The 17714-nt window shown below is 45.9% G+C and overlaps 2 protein-coding genes across 2 annotated transcripts; both read right to left on the reverse strand.

The window, feature by feature from the left end:
* Positions 1-5146: 5146 nt before the first annotated feature.
* On the reverse strand, positions 5147-8715 carry LOC126866761 (uncharacterized). Its single transcript, XM_050620699.1, has 2 exons — positions 7643-8715; positions 5147-5297 (listed from the first exon to the last, which is right to left on the reverse strand). Exons 1-2 carry the CDS (start codon positions 8713-8715, stop codon positions 5147-5149), a joined length of 1224 nt encoding a protein of 407 aa, XP_050476656.1.
* A 2870-nt stretch (positions 8716-11585) lies between these two features.
* Positions 11586-17165, reverse strand: LOC126866762 (uncharacterized). The gene is made up of 2 exons (XM_050620701.1): positions 16043-17165; positions 11586-15460 (listed from the first exon to the last, which is right to left on the reverse strand). Exons 1-2 carry the CDS (start codon positions 17163-17165, stop codon positions 11586-11588), a joined length of 4998 nt encoding a protein of 1665 aa, XP_050476658.1.
* Between the last annotated feature and the right edge of the window lie 549 nt (positions 17166-17714).

Here is a 17714-nt window from a genome sequence, read left to right on the forward strand (position 1 = left end):
TAAAATCAAACACATCAAAACAACTTCATTTCACCCACAAAGTAACGGATCCCTCGAAAGAACGCATGCCTCAGTTAAAGATTTAATTCGTACTGCATTACACGACAATGACAAAGAATGGGATGAAGTACTTAATTTCATTTGTTTAGGGTACAACACCGCGAAACATGAAGGAACAGGATTCTCTCCCTTTGAATTGACCTTTGGGCGAAAAGCTAACTTACCTTCCGCAATATCCAAATTTCCCACACTTACCTATGATGATATGTACTCAATTTGGCAAAAACAGTTGAATAAATATTGGGAAACAGCTCACAAAACACTTATTCAGAATAAGCAACGATACAAGCGAGACCAAGAAAGAAAGATTGTTAAAACTCAGACTGTGTTTAGGAAAGGAGACTTTGTTTTAATTCACAACGACCATAAAAGAGATAAGTTGGACATTGAATGATTAGGACCCTACAGGATTAACGATGTGAAAACTCCTTATTACATTATTTCTATCGACAATGCTAAGAAAAAGATAACCGATTGAAAGCGTACTTTTTTCAGGATAATGCTGACCCTAGCACTAGTAACAATACCCTTAATTAGTTGCCTTAAATTCACGGGATAGGAATTACGCTTTGTATACAAACCCAACCAATTCACGATCGAAAACTACAACATGATTACGCCTCTGAAATTATTAGCTTCTCGAACACTAACAAATATTGTAAAATTGCTATATTTAAGATTAACGAAATAACTTTTGTACCATCACATGCAGAAAATCAATTCATAGCGATCCCTGAAAAAAAAGCGTAAACATATCCTTTGATCTACATTTAAATAATTCCATTCTACTACGATCTTAGAGGACCAAGATCAATCTAACCAGGGGGGTATGTCACGACCGGCATACTTCAAATCCGACGGACTGACGATAGAGATAAAGATGTGGCGGCACTCGGCGACAATGTATATCGCTGAAGTGCCTAATGAACCATCAACATCCCAACGGTCCTTCCACCGATGGTTCTAGAAGAAAGAGCACGTGGCAACGATCGCGGACGCCTAGCAAATGCATGGACGGTGGGGATGTTGAGGGATGACAAAAGAAAGTAATCGGATCCGATCGAAAGTAAAATCATAAGAGTCAGTCTTAGAAAGTCACGCCTAGAATTCGGAAGTAAATTGTAAAGTGTATTGATGTTAGAAAAAAAATAAAGTTTTCTTTTTTTTATTTTTTACCTCAAATTCCTTTTTTTATTTTGTTATTTTACGTGACACCAACGTCGCCTGTCTACCGTTTATGGCTTGACTTCGTCGCAGTCTTTTGTCTACGCGCTGCCGATAACTCTGTAACGTCAATTCACATCGGAGACCAGGCCACACACCACGGACAGGATGGCATCCAGATGTCTGCACATTTTTGGTGCGCACCCTCAATAGTCTTAAGTATCCACCAGGGGTCTTGGCATTTTCATAGTTAAGGTCCTTCGGACCAAGCGAGTATTTCCTGTCTTAGATTTCCCTTTACGTTTATTGTCTACCACGTGTTAGCTTAGAAAGTTCGCTTTCTTCACATCTGGTATGTTCCGTTAGCAACATCCTTGCGAGGGCGGCTAAAACCCTTCCTGGTCCACCAACCGTCTTATTATCCAATCAGAGACGGTGTCTACTGCCCTCACCAAAATTGTCATCAACAAATCCGATAGTCCCGTGTCCTTAGACACACCCACCCTAGCCTTCCTCAGACATGATATCGCCAGAAAGACCCACTTATTCTGTATCCTTAGAATAGTCAACATATCCATACCGGTCTCTACAGTCGCGTACTTAACGTATCGTTGTAACTAAGTCTTACATAACGTGGTTGGAGTGAATTGTGATTTATGTTAATTCAGTGGGTGTTACATTGTGATTGCTGAATTCATAATAAAGTTTAATGAAAGCAAAATTAATAGTTGTGTTACGGCTCAGCTACTTTTTATTCTCATCAACTAACCCCAAAAATTACGTGACAGCTTCAGTGCTTGAGAAAACTAAAAAGACCAGATGTGGAGTTTTCTTAGAAGTGGTAACCACTTCAACACCCTCCCTAAAACTCTACATCCCAACAAATTTCTCAAATTTACAAATTATCTCTTAATATTTTTGTAACTCTTGTCGTAAATATCTGAAAATTAATTTGTCAATGCCTTCACAAGTACATTTGCCAGCCACCTTTCTCTTTTCCATACAAATTAATTTATTACAAAATACTAGAAGACTAAACAGATCATGTAGAGTTTTTCCCTTTTTTTTAAGAAGTAATCACTTCGACACCCTCCCTGAAAACTCTACATGTCTACAAACAATTACCTCTTAATATCTTTTTTATTTTTCAAACCTAACTTTTGTCTTAAGTACTCAAATCTTGGTTTTGGCAACGCCTTTGTACATATATCTGCCAGTTGCTCTTCGCTTGTTACATACGTTACATCAATTTCGCCTCTATTGTATAAATCTCGCAAGAAATGATATCTTACGTCAATATGCTTACTTCTTTGATGGAATTCTGGATTCTTAATTAATTTCGCGGCACTAGTATTGTCTACACATAGCATATACTTAAGGATCTTTATTTTACATTCACGAAATATTTTCTTTAGCCACATAATTTCTTTCGCTCCTGAGGCTGCACTGACATACTCAGCTTCGGTCGTAGATAGAGCTATACATTGTTGTCGCTTACATTGCCATGTGATGGCCGCATTGGCATACTTACATACAACGCCTGATGTCGACTTTCTTGTTTCTTTGTCGCCTGCATAGTCAGCATCGCTAAAGGTTTCGAGACTGCCTGCTTTTGTATATAAGAGTTCCATGTCTGCGGTCCCTTTTATGTCGCGCAAAATTCGTTTGACTAATTTCCACTTATCTTTTGGTTTTTCTACAAGAATCCATGTCTTATTTTCATGGTGCGATTTCATTTCATCATTCATAGCCGTTTCCCATAACTCTTTCTTTTCGGAACTCATCGCTTCGTTAAAATCTACCGGTAATTTTTCCGCTACGTACGTTACTAGATTACGATAAAAATCGGTTCGTTTGATCTTATCTCTATCTCTCAATTGTCTCACGTTGCCGCTAGTTCCATGAGATTGTTTTTCATGTTCACTCTCTGCACTTTCATACATACATGCTCTATCGCTCTGCGCACTCACATCTTCGCGCTCGACAATTTTCGGTAAACTTAAATTAATAAATTTCGCACTTTCTAGTTCGGGCTTAAATATTACGTCACGGCTTAATATTACATTTCTTACTGTTGGCACGTACATTCGATACCCTCGTCCGTCATCTAGATAGCCTACCAAATATCCCTTGTTAGCCTTTTTGTCAAGTTTTGTTCTCTTCTCCGCAGGTATGTGTGCAAAGCACTCAGTACCGAAAACCCTAAACTTTTCTAAATTTGGCCATTTCCCGTACCACAGTTCATACGCTGTTTTCTTGTCTTGTCTTGTCGGCCCGGTCTTATTTATGACATGTGCTGCTGTGTTCATGGCTTCGGCCAATAAAAACAGCGGTAGATTTGATTTCGAATATAGCATCGACCGACCTGCCTCTACTATTGTTCTATTTTCCCTTTTTGCGACACCATTCTGTTCAGGAGTGTATGGAACGTTAATTGTGTGCCTAATTCCCTGACTTCTTAAAAATTCTTTGACTTCTTTATTATTGAAATCTTTCCGTCCATCACTATGAATTTCTTTAATCTTATCGTTAAATTGATTCTCAACTTCTAGGCAAAAAGTTTTTAATTTTTCAATTACTTCTGACTTACTTTGTAAGAAGTAAATCTTTGTGAATTTGGAAAAAGCATCTTTAAATGTAAGAAAATACAGTTTCCTGCCTAATGACTGGACTTCCATAGGTCCACATACATCCGCATAAATAATTTCGCGAGGTTTAGTAGCCCGATTGATTTTCTCGTGAAAATTCGATCTATGCTGTTTCCCGTACGCGCAACCTTCACAGAAAAAGTTCCTATCCTCCACAACTTTCATATTCGAATTCTTTAAGAACTTTTTAACGTGTCTGATGTTTTGATGACATAGCCGTTCGTGCCATAACTGCAATGTGTCCGCGTTTGACTCTACTCTATTGCTAAAATTACAAACTGGCGGTATGATAATTCGCATATCTACTTTATACAAATTTCCGATAACAGAGCCTCTTGCTATTATTTTCTGATTTTGTAAAAATATACAATTGGTCCCTTCCTTTGAAACACAGAAATCTATGCCCCTTCTTGCGACGGATCTAGTCGAAAATAAATTTGTTTTCATACCTGGCACGTACAGAACATCGTTCATTGTATATGTTATCCATTTGCTGTCCACAAAAGTCTCTACTCTGATTTTTCCTTTGCCGCACGCATCAATGAACGTACCATCGCCGATCTCTATCTTCACCGTGTTATCGAATTCTTTGAAGACGCTGAACCATTCCCGTCGTCCTGTCATGTGATCCGTAGCTCCTGAATCGATTATCCAAACATCAGGGTTTGTCGCTTGTATCGCTGAGGTGCTTCCTAATAGACCAATTCCGCTATGATCTCGATTTTGATTTCTAGGTTCCTGGTTGTCTCTACTGTTGCTTCTTTTGTTATTATTAAAACAATTTTTACTGGTGTGGCCTTTCCTTTTGCATATAAAGCATCTAAAGTAATCCTTCTTTAGATGGCCAACTTTTCCACAGTTAAAGCAGCTTGGTCCTTGTTTCTCGTATTCACGTTTACTTGACTGCTTCTGCTGTTCCCTTTTATAATTATTACTTTTTGTTACCAGTGCCACCGATGTTTCCTGGTCGTCTTTCTTCCATCTGATTTCTTCCGTCATCAGCCTGGTACTAAGCCTGTCTAAGGTCTTCTTTCCTTCTTCCACGGAATCCCACGCACTGTGAAAATGATCAAATTTGTTTGGTAACACCGATAAAATGCGTGTTATCAGCATTTTCTCGCCAGTTTCGCTCCCAAGGGCTTTTATCTTTGCCGCTATCAGTTCCAACTTTGATAGGTTGTAAGAGACATTTTCAGATTCTTCCCATTTAAAATTGAAGAACTGCTTTTGGACCATATTTAGATTCTCATCCGACTTCATGTCATATACTGTATTCAACTTTCTCCACATTTCATGTGCTGTTGTGCAACATAACGAAGATCCAACGGTTTCCTTTCTACTGAAGTCAAGATTAATTTTCTCGCTAACCGATCTCCCTTCAAAAATCTTTCACCACCAAAGACACCGAGGGTAACTTCATAATAACTAAAACAACAGAAAAACTAGACATTATCGGCACCCACTTTTCCAAAATACACACACAAAACGAACACATGGGCCGAGATCAACTAAACAGAATTATCATCGCAGAAACAAACAAACTCAAAAATGAAATGGAACAAGACAAAACGCTAAACAAAATAGTCTGCAGATTCTCAAACGAAAACACCGCAGACAACCCCAAACAACCTGATCCAGAAATAAACTACTTCACAAATTACAATCAACTAAACACAAACTAAACTTCTCCAAACTAAACAACAAAAAATCCTCCGGCTTCGACGGCATCCCAAACATTTTACTCAAGCGCCTACCGAACAAAATAAAATGGTACTACACAGTACTCTTCAACAATGCTCTAAACAACACATATTTCCCCAGAAAATGGAAAAAAAGCCAAATTGATAGCTATTACAAAAAAAGATAAAGACGGCTCATCACCCGCAAACCTTCGACGCATAAGTCTACTCCCCAACATAAGCAAAGTATTTGAAATAATCATAAACAACCTCCTAACCTCCTTCTGCACAAAAAATGACATAATCCCAGAGAATCAATTCGGCTTCCGGCACAAACATTCCACAATTCACGCAATATACAAACTCACGTGGGACATCTGCTGGGCTCTAAACGCAAAACAACGAGTAGCCGCCTGCTTAATAGACCTCGAAAAAGCTTTTGACACAGTCTGGATCCCAGGTCTCATATACAAATTTATCAAGATAAACCTTCCTAAACACCTAATTAAAATAGTCTGGGACATGATCATAAGCAGAACATTCGTAATGTTTGACGGCTCAAACACATCAAGCAAAGAATTCTCCATAACAAACTGTCTGCAACAAGGTACAGTAAATTCCCTGCTACTTTAATCCTCTTTAATCTCAATACATCCACCCACAAATGCTCCATAGCCTTCGCAGATGACCTAATCATCTACGTAACAGGCCGCAAAACTAAGACAATAAAAACTGAACTGCAAGAACTTTTCGAAAAAATAAATGACTATTACCACGCATGGAAACTAAAAATCAACACAAGCAAATGCGAAACCATACTGTTCAGATCCAAGTTAAGTGAAATCGGCCCAACAGAAAGAGAACACTGCAGAAAATTCCGAGTATGAGAAAAAGCAAACAAAGGGGCACTCATACCACACAAAACTGCGTAAAATACCTAGGAATAAACATAGACGACAAATTAAACTACAAGCAGCGCACCAAAATCCAACTTGCTAAGGTCAATAAAGCATTCTGGAAAATAAAAAGACTATTCTACTCCAAACATCTCGACAGCAAAGTAAAAATACTATGCTACCAAGCACTAATCAGACCGATCATTACCTGCGGCTGCCCATTCTGGTACAACATATCAGCCTCCCAGATGGTAAAAATCCGCATATTCGAAAGAAAATGCATCAGGGCTGAGTACAAACAGGTCCGAACACAGCGGATTCAAAAAATATGTAAAAAACAAAACAATATACGACCCAGCCAACATTCACCGCATCGACTGTCACATCCTAAAGCTAATAAGAAACCACATCGCGCAAGCGGCAAAAATACAGGAAAACAGCTTAATTTTCAGCTGCCTATTGTCTAACAACGCATGTTACAAAAACACCCTCACAACAGGCCACATCCCTCCAGAAGCTTTCCTGTACCTAGACGAAAAAAACTACCACCAGGACCAAAACAACATCCCAATAATATATCACATAAAAAGAAAAATAGGGATCAAAACCATACTTTACGAAGAAAACATAAATGGACAGACGGCAGACTCCAGATGGAGATACAACCTGGCCCTCCCCCGGAAAGACAGCAAAGACAAACACAGAAAAAACACAAAAAAAATACTTTTTTTTTATTACTGTGCAGGAAATCCGCACGGACACCAGGTCGCTTCTGGGGAAAAACGGCGTGGCAGTGCCGGACTCCAACCAACTAAAACCTCCACGATGATCGTCCCGGCTGCGATCGAAAGAGGACCGGGAACAGGTGTGAGCGATACACCGCCCACTCCCCCACGCCCCGCGTGCCTAATAGCACCGCTTGATGGTGCGGTGTGTGGCCATTGTCACACCGCGCCTCGTCGCCGGAGCCGCCGTGCCAGGCAGCCAGGCTCCCCTACCGGGCTGCTTTGCGGCCCCGGGGCGCTGAGCTATTGCCAGCGCCTAAGTTTGCACTCCACCGGGGGGCGCGGCGGACCTAGCGCGCCTCACTGAAGCGCGTTCATGGCCTCTGCCGCGCCCTCGCCGGTCAATCCCCTCAGGGTGAGAGTTCCGTACCCGCACCCTCTCCGCGCCTTCTTTTCGAAGCATAACTTACTCACAGAAGGAGGTCACGGCCTTCCTCCTTCTCTCGCTTACCAACAATGCCTCGAGGATCGTCGGCGGCGAGAGGTCCCATCCGATTTTCGCGATGAGGTCGTGGCGCGGCCGCGCCCACGCCGGGCAGTATTCCAGCGTGTGCTGGGCCGAATCCACGCTCGCATCGCAGTGGTGGCAGCGCGCGGTCGCCTCCTTCCCGATTCGGTGCAGATACTCACCGAAGCAACCGTGTCCGGTGAGCACCTGCGTCACCCTGTACGTCAGAGGAGGTCCGCCGCCGTCCAACCAAACGTCCCAGTTTGGATGGACGGCCCCGAGGACCCTTATCCCCGGTGCACCCGCTCTCGTGTCGAGGCTGGCGTGCCATCTGTCGAGCAAAGCTCGCTGAGCCCGAACCCTGACGTCGGCGCCCGCCGGGCCCACCCCGCCCGACACACTCCGAGTGTGGAGGTAAATCTCGCGACACCTCAGGGCCTGCAATTCGAACGGGGGAATCCCGGCGAGCATCGCCGCTGCCGCCGCCGAAATGGTGCGGAAGCCCCTCACTACCCAGATGGCCACCGTCCTGTGCAGCCTCCTGATCGCTAAGAGCTTGCGACGGTTGGTCATCTGGTCCTCTGCCCAGATCGGAGCTCCGTAGAGGAGCTTCGATCTCACCATGCCGGCGTACAGCCGGCGCACTCCGACGTCGGGCCCGCCCAGCCGAGGCAGCAAACGTCCTAAGGCGTTCGCAGTCGCCTCAACAGACGGCGCCAGGCGCTCGAAGTGAGCGCTGAAAGTCCAGTGGTTGTTGAGGGTTAGGCCCAGATACTTCGTGCTGGTTCCGACCCTGATCTCAGCCCCCTCCAACCTCAGGCGATAACCCGCTGGAGGTGTCTCGTGATCGGCCTTGCGGCAAAACCACATTGCCTCGGACTTCTCTCCGGACACCCTCAGTCCCAATTCCTTGATCTCGGCGACCACGCAGGCCATCGCCAACTCCGCCAGGCGGACGGTTCTACCCCATGCCGTGCCCCAGACCAGCACCAACGTGTCGTCTGCGTAGCACGTCAGTGTCCAGTTCGGAGGCATCGGCTTCCGAAGCGATGTTCCACAGCAATGGACCCAAAACCGAACCTTGCGGGACCCCGCGATGGTCAATAAAATAGCAATAAAAATCTTTCGTTTGAGGCTTTGTTTTCGAAAAAATCGACTTTGAATTTTCGCTCGGTACACGTGCGGTACGTTATAACGGATCTCACTTTAGATCGTTGTCTCGATGGAAAAAAAAATAAAAAAAAGTTTATTCTATATTTTCGACTTCTTTTTTCGCGTAGAATCGCCCCCTTTCCGCTTGTACCACCAGTTACCAACCACCTTGTATACCTATCTCTACGAGGACTCCTCAAATTGACGGGTAAATGAAAATACGCATTTTCTTAAAAAAAAAAAATCGATTTATGCAAATTAAGTCTGAATTGAACAATATTAGGCTTGACGTTTAAATAAATTATTAATAAGTAAAAAGTTTTTTTTAAATTATCGCGGAAATGATAACAATAATATTAACGGTATAGGGAAATCATATTTATTGAGCACATTGTTTACAAATATAGTGAATTTTGTTTGTGCATCTTCCGCATAGGACCTTTTTTGCAATATATACAACAATTATTGCTTGTATTCTTCTTTGCAGTAGGCTTCTTGACAACTTTTTCGCACTTCTGACTTTAAAGGTGACAGAAATGAAGCGTCTGATCTTTAGCAAAATATGAACTCCTTTCTGGATATTTTCGATCTGGTGCACTCTTTACATAATATCCACGCATTTATCGCTGCCAAATCTAAAATATTGAAAAAAACTCGAAGGGGTCATCGGAAACTCCCTGCTTTCATACTATATTTGCGTGCCATCTAGTGAACGACGTCTACACCAAACTTTGATTTATTATAAAAAGCAATGGTTTCCTGAACACGTTTATAATTGTTTTCTACTTGTATACCTGTATGTTTGGTACTTAGAAGGAGGACCTTTACGTTAGGTTTACTTTTATACACAGTAAGCGTAAAGTTTTCTGATTTGTATAAATTTGAGGAAAACAAAGTCATCTTGTCCTTTTTTCCCTTGAAACCATTCAAAATATATTTTTTTTGGACGTCAACTGCTAACCAAAACTTAATGCCAAATTTATGAGGCTTATTCGGCATATATTGCGTAAACCTGCATCGGGCTTTCGTTGGAAATAATTGTTCATCTATTGAGATATTTTCATATGGCTTGTAGCAAGCCACGTTATTACCTATAAATCTGTCCCATATTTCGAATATCAGCGCAAATTTATTTGTTTGTAATCTTCTGGAGGCTTTCAATGATCTCGCTTTAAATACGCCCATATGGCATATAGAATTCCTAGAAAACTCAGCAACTGTGATTGTCCAGTCTTTTTTCAAAACTCGATACACCTCCGTTTCAGTGCAATCTTTTATGTGTTCCATTATGTGTCTGGAAATTATCAATTCGAAAGCACTAGTTACACAACCAGACATAATATTTCTCTTAACATAGCCAGTAAACCCTGCGATATCCTTGAATATCATGCGAACAGGCGTCCTACCCCTAGATCCAGTTTTTAGTCTTTCAGTTTTATCCACTGTGTCCGTCAATTGCAATTTCAATTTCACCCATTACATTTTGGGACGTTCTTGGAATGCTCGCCCTTTCATCCTCGGAGTCAGAACTGGAAAAAAATACGCATCCTGTTCTTGTTACGACACACTTTCAAGAAATTTTCTTCTTCGCTATCCGAAGATCCTTCTATCTCTCCACTTTCAGTGTATTCAGAACTTTTACTGTCAGCTTCGCTTTGGCTTCATTCATACTATTCTTATTCGAAGGTATCCTTACAACAATCTTCATTGATGTCAACAATTTTGTTCAATATCTTATTATATTTCCTGGATTTACTCACGATTGCTGGAAAAGGGGGACTAGTCAAAAAAAGAAAATAATGTGCCTGTTTATTCGACCAATCGCGGGGAGACGTACTCGCGTGGAGAGTCGTCAACGGGGGTCGTAAATCCCCGTTACGATTATAACAATCGACACCACGAATTGATCGATCCCCTGATTTCCTTTGAGATAATAAGGGGTGATTGATTTGGTATAACACTGGGATTCACAGTATTATAAAGTATATATTTCCAAGCACTTAGTTACAAAAGGATTTGCGTGAAGTATGCGACTCTCGCGCTATGTGTAGATTGCCGCGTTAGGCGTTAGTTGGTAGACTGTCTCGTTAGGCGTTAGCTGGTAGACCGTCGCGTTAGGCGTTAGTTGGTAGATTGTCGCGTTAGGCGTTAGTTAGCAGACCGTCGCGTTAGGCGTTAGGTGGTAGACTGTCGCGTTAGGCGTTAGTTGGAAGACTGTTTGTCGCTCTTTTGTTTAATACGGAAGAAAGCTCGGTGTGGGTGTGCCCCTGTGCCTAAAGAACGCGGATTCGTTGGTCCCACTTTCGTTAGGAAAAGTGAGGGTAACGAACCGCGGTGTCGATTGGTCATGCTGCACTACTGCTCGAAGGGATGAGTAGGGAGTCTTCTACCATCGTGGTGCGTAAATGACGGTGTGTATGAGAAAACCTAGCCTGTTTTATTACAGGGCTATTCGGGTTTTCCTAATGGGTGCATACCCGCTTTCTCCGTGTTTTAAAGGCGACTAATAAACCCAAGGACACCTATAAAACCGACTGTGTTTCGAGCATATTTTTAGGTTTTAGCAATTCTTCAAGACAATCGGATTGAAGACATATGGCTAAACAATGCAGGGAAGTGAAAGTTATGGTGGGTCCTTAGGTTTATTGAGGGTCGAAGTGCCGTTACGCAGGTCGGATGTTGTCCGGTCGCGCGGGCTGGCGTGCAGATGTTTTAGGCGTCGTAACATCCTCCCCCCGTTGAGAGGGCACCGATCAAATTCTGGCTGTGGAGTCAGGGGTGTCGTTGGTGACCTCCTTCGCTCCGTGTGGGCGTTCGGCCTCATCTGGATCTGGGTGGATGGGTAAGGGGACCAGTCGTTTGACGCCGCGGTCCAGGATGCTTGTTGCCGTCTGCACGGTAGCGGTCCGGATAATTCCATCGGCTCCTGGATGGACCTTGATTACGCGGCCCAAAGGCCACTGCATAGAGGGCACGTTGTCCTCCCTGAGGATTACTACGGTGCCTTCATGAATGTTGTGTTTGCCCTTATCCCATTTGCTGCGGCGGGTTAACTCGTTTAGGTATTCTCGATACCATCGGCTCCAGAAGTGCTGCTTAATCTGGTGAATGCGCTGCCAACTGGATAGCCGTCCTGATGGAACTGTCCTGAAATCACGCTCCCGTAAACTGGTTAGGGTATCACCGATTAGAAAATGACCGGGAGTGAGGACAGGGGGATCTTTCGGATCGGATGAGATGGGAGTCAGTGGGCGTGAATTGAGAATGGCCTCAATTTCGATCACAAGGGTGTTGAGGTGTTCAAAGGTCAGGAGCTCCGTGCCGACCACGCGGATGAGATGGCGTTTGAACGATTTAACTGCGGCTTCCCATAAGCCGCCAAAATGTGGTGTGTTCGGAGGATTAAAACGCCATTGTATTTGTCGGTCGGCGAGAAAATTCTGTACCCTATCCTGGTGGTCGTCGGACTGCAATAGGGTCCGGAGTTCTTGCAGCTCCCGATTAGCCCCGACGAAATTGGTGCCGTTGTCGGTGAGGATCGTTGCGCAGTATCCTCGCCGCGAGATGAAACGGCGTAGCGCGGCCAAGAAGGCGTCGGTGGTTAGGTCGCTGACTAACTCTATGTGGACCGCCTTTGTCGCCAGACAAACGAATATGGCGGCGTACGTCTTGATTTTACGTCGGTTGCGGTCCCTCCTCTCCTTGATGTTGAATGGGCCGCAGTAGTCGATTCCGACATTCGTGAACGGCCGCGATTCGGTAATACGCGCCTCTGGCAAATCACCCATCAAGTATTCCACTGGTGGAGGGTTGGCTCTGCAGCAGCGGACGCACCTTCTGAGAGTGCGCCATACCTGGCTACGGCCGTCGATCGGCCAATAGCGCAGTCTCATCGCGTATAGGGTAGCTTGGGTCCCTGTGTGATGATTGTTCCGGTGCTCTTGTTCTATAATTAGCTCTGTCACCGGGGATTTCGGTAGGATGATCGGGTGTTTTTGGCTGAAGGGTATGGCGGAGTTCGTTAGTCGCCCTCCTACCCGGAGTAGCCCATCTTCGTCGAGGAAGGGGTTTAATGGCTGTAGTTTCCCTCCAACGTCCTCGCTTCGATTTTTTTGGAGGATCCGAATTTCAGGCGCGAAATGCTGGGATTGTAAGAGTTTTATTAGCCTGTTGTGCGCTGCGGTCAGTTCGTCTGTGGTGAGATGGGCAGTTCGGTGTTGCTTATGTCTCCATCGAAGACACCGGGCGACGATTCTTATTAGTCTTGGCCAAGACGAGTAGCGATGGAGGAGAGTGTTGTCGTTAACACTCGTCCTCAGACAGATCGTCTTCTTTTGCTCCGGGAGGTCGACTACCGGTGTCGGGCTCCAAACCGGCCAATAGCTTTCGCTTTGCAGGAGCCACCTTGGCCCGTTTTTCCAAATGGACGGACATAGGAATTCCTTGGGCGTCTGGCCTCGGGAGATGAGATCCGCTGGATTATCGTCGGTAGGCACATGACGCCAGTCGGAGATATTGGTCTTGGTCTGTATCTCAGCGACTCGATTCGCCACAAATGTTTTCAAGGTGTGCGGCGAAGACCTGATCCAATGGAGTACGATGGTGGAGTCAGTCCAGTAAACTATTCGCGATATCTTGGTTGTCAGGGCCTGTTGTATTGACGAAATCAAGGACGTCAGAATAAGTGCCCCACTTAATTCGAGACGTGGTATGGAGAGCGATTTGAGCGGCGCTACCTTCGACCGCGCCGTGAGGAGTCGAGTCCAAATATTGTTCTTTCGGTCAGTCGTCCGCACGTAGACGCACGCCCCATATGCCCTTTCGCTAGCGTCACAGAATCCGTGGAGCTCAATTTTCGTTGCGGATTCTAGGATGGTCTTCCGAGGGAACCTTACCGCATTTAACAACGGCAATTGGGTGTGGTATTTGATCCATGCTGTGTGTACGTCTGACGGAAGGGATTCGTCCCAATCTACCTTCAATGTCCAGACTTGTTGCAAAATCATCTTTGCTCGAACGATTACCGGCGCGAGCAATCCTAGTGGATCATATATTTGTGCGATGATTGAGCTGATTGATCGCTTTGTGATTCGGGAAGTGTCACTGTTCGTCTTGACCGAATATAGTATGGTATCGTCGGCTGAATCCCAAAAGACGCCGAGTGTTTTTAACGTGGATGACTCACCGAGATGTAATTTCTGCTTGGTGTCTTCCTCAGGTAGCCCTCTCAGCAGATCCCGATCGTTTGAGGCCCATTTGCGGATATTTAGACCGGCTAGCTTAAGTAATCTCGTGAGATCATTCCTGATTGATAGGGCTTCGTCCTTCGTATCGGCTCCGGTCAACGCATCGTCGACATAGAAGTCTCGCCGTAGGATCTGCGCTGCTCTCGGAAATCGAGGTCCCTCGTCCTCTGCCAACTGTTTGAGACATCGGATGGCCAGATACGGGGCTGCGGATAGACCGAACGTTACGGTGTTGAGTCGGTAAGTTTCGATCTCTCCGTTGTCGGCACGCCACAGAATCTTTTGGTAGGGACGATCTTCTGGACGTAGGAGGAATTGGCGGTACATCTTTTCGATGTCGCCGGTAAGGACATATTGAAATGACCGGAATCTCAATAGGATGTTCCTCAGGTCTTCTTGTAATTTCGGACCCGTATGAAGGGCGTCGTTTAGAGACACTCCCGTGGTACTTGAAGCTGAGCCGTCGAACACAACCCGTAGCTTGGTGGTGTCGCTCGATTCCTTGGTCACGCCGTGATGTGGTAAATAATATCCGTGGTCGGTGGCGTGATCCGTGTTGATCTTTGTCATGTGACCCAAGTCTAAATATTCTTGAATCACAGCACTATACGCGGTTTCATATTGTTTGTCGCGTTGGAATCGGCGATGAAGAGAGGCGAGCCTGCTCATTGCAGTGGCCTTCGATGACCCTAGTGAGGAAAGCTTTTCGTTGAACGGTAATGCAACGATGTATCTGCCTTCCTTGGTTCGTCGGACATGGTTTCGGAAATGTTCTTCACATAGTCGTTCCGATTCCGAAAGATGAGTAGTGGCCGGTCCCTCGTCGATCTCCCAAAACCGTGCGAGGTCCTCTTGCAGAGCCGTTGTGGTTGCGTGGAACGTATTTATCGCGGTTTGAGACGTGGGACTCCCCCCGATTACCCAGCCGAAGCGTGTTTTTTGTAGACGTAGTTCAGGTTCGCCTGGTTGTGCCAGATTGACCTGCCCGATGCACAGCGACGCGAATGTTGATCCGGTACTAAGTAATACATCGATCGGGGCTGGGCAATGGAATTGTGGATCGGCTAGATGAATATTTCTGGGTAGTCCCAGACTCGAGGGATCGATGGGCTCGCTTGGTACGAGGATCGATATGGCCGGGATAACAAGAAATCTCAATGTCTTCTTGTACTCGCCGTCCGTCGACGTGATGGTGGCCGTGGTGTAACGTTTTGCCGTGGTGCTCAAATTGTCGAGGGCTCCGATCTGGATCGCACATCTCCTTTGCCTTATACCGAGGGAGTTCGCGAGCCTGTCGGTCATGAAGTTCATGCTCGACCCAGTGTCGAGTAAGGCTCGGGCTCGGATTGGTTGTGCCTGTTTGTTCAAGACCTTGATCTGTGCTGTGGCCAACAGATCATGATGCAGAGGGGTGTGGGGAGATGTGTTTGTTAGTCCGATCCCCCTTGCTGTCGTAGTCTCGGACAGTCAGTTTTTCCCCGGTTGGGACTTGGATGAAGAGGTTGGGGTGGTGTTCCGGATCCGGGCTGAGCGTGACTCGTACGAGGAATGCTCTTTCGTACCTCTTGGAGCCGAAGATGTATGCTTCCGTGAAGTATCGGATGTTCGCCTCGATTTGTGGGACGACCGCGACTTCGATGATCCCGATGGGGATTGTTCGGTGGAGGCTCGCTTGTGTGATGAACGACTGCCCGACGACCGACCGCTCGGTGCGCGACTGCCCGACGACCGACCGCTCGATGCGCGACTGCCCGACGACCGACCGCTCGATGAGCGACTGTCCGACGACCGACTGCTCGGCGACCAACCGCTTGCCGATCGACCGCTCGACGATCGACCGCTCGAAGATCGACCGCTCGCAGATCGACCGCTCGCAGATCGACCGCTCGACGACCATGAATCTACCTGGGTTTTTTCGCGGTGTAGATACGTATGGTGTCGGTGACCGCAGATACGACACGAACCCGATGTACACTGTGTCGGCGAATGTCCTGTGCCTAGGCAATTTATGCACAACGACGCCTTCTTCACGATTTGAAAACGTTTGGTCGCTGATTTGGCCTTGAATATTTTGCAGTGTCTGATCTCGTGATGTCCGTTGCAGGTCGGACACACCACCGTTCTGCTGGTTGTAGCAAGGGTTCGCCCATGCGGTATGGTTGTTCGCTGACTGCGGTGTTTGTGTGTTGACCCTTTTGATTCCTTCTCTTTAGAGAGGAATTGAGTCCCGTTCGCCCGTGTTTTGAGAAAGTCTATCAGATGCTGATAGGATGGCACCTTTTGGCGGGGCAGTGTGCGTTGCCATTTACGCAGGCTGGACGCGGGCAACTTCGACGCGATCAATTCGATCATCGCTATGTTTGAAGTGACGGGCTCCTTTAGATGTTCGAGCGCCTTTAGATTTACGCTGATGGTTTCCAGCAAATCCTCCAGGGCCTCTGGAGTTTCCTTTTTTATTTCCGGATAATTGCGCATCAGATTCCAATGGCGCATGCAGATTTGGAGGGGGCAATTGAACTTGTCCTTCAGTGTATCAAGCGCGATGGAATAGTTGGCCTCTGTGAGTTCTAATGACTGGATACTCTGTGCGGCCCGTCCAGTTATAGATGAGCGTAGATGCTGGAACTTTTGGACATTCGTCAAACCTTCGTTACGGTCCACTATGGATGTGAACGTGTCGTAGAAATAGGTCCAATTCTCGAGGGCACCGTCGAATTGGGGCACGCGGACCTCTGGAACGGTGGTCGGCTCTGGTTTCCGGCATGTCTCACCTCTTGTTGTAGTCGACGGGGTTGTTGCTGATATTTGTTCAAAGAGCTCTCGGAACCGCATGTCAAGCTCCCGATGCTCTTGCGATAACGAATCTACCCGTGCATCTTCCCCCTCATCTACCACACCTAACTCTTCTTGGACCTCGAGTATCCTCTTCCAAAGCTCATCGAACGAGCTGCGGCAAGATGCTAGGAAGATTCTGTTTGCCTTCCCAGACGCTTCGTACTCATCGAGTTCGCGCCTTATGGTTGCAAGTCGACGGGCTAGGACGCCTCGTCTCCGCCGTAACGTGCTGATTGATTCAGCTTGGGCCATGTTTGATTTTGATAATGAACGCCCTTACCTTGATCAAATGGACGTTGATCTGGGATTCTGTTGCTAATCGTTACGATGCGGCGTGGGCTCGTGTAGATGCTGCGCGACGGAGGTGCTTCTCTCCGATGGCGGTTCCCTTGCTCAGTTGACTAAGTGGTTGGAACTTGGATCTCACACGACACTGTATAGTCACTGGTCAGTGCACTTTTTGGTGGCACGAGATCCGGCTCGAAGGACCATGTAATTTCGACCAATCGCGGGGAGACGTACTCGCGAGGAGAGTCGTCAACGGGGGTCGTAAATCCCCGTTACGGTTATACCAAATCAATCACCCCTTATTATCCCACCGGAAATCAGGGGATCGATCAATTCGTGGTGTCGATTGTTATAATCGTAACGGGGATTTACGACCCCCGTTGACGACTCTCCTCGCGAGTACGTCTCCCCGCGATTGGTCGAAATTACAGTGCCCAAATTCAATTATCCTATTGTAAATACTTACAATAAGCGGAGACAATCATTGGAAATGTCTACAATAACTGAAACTTT

Source organism: Bombus huntii, chromosome 6 (assembly GCF_024542735.1).
Source record: "Bombus huntii isolate Logan2020A chromosome 6, iyBomHunt1.1, whole genome shotgun sequence".
NCBI lineage: Eukaryota > Metazoa > Arthropoda > Insecta > Hymenoptera > Apidae > Bombus > Bombus huntii.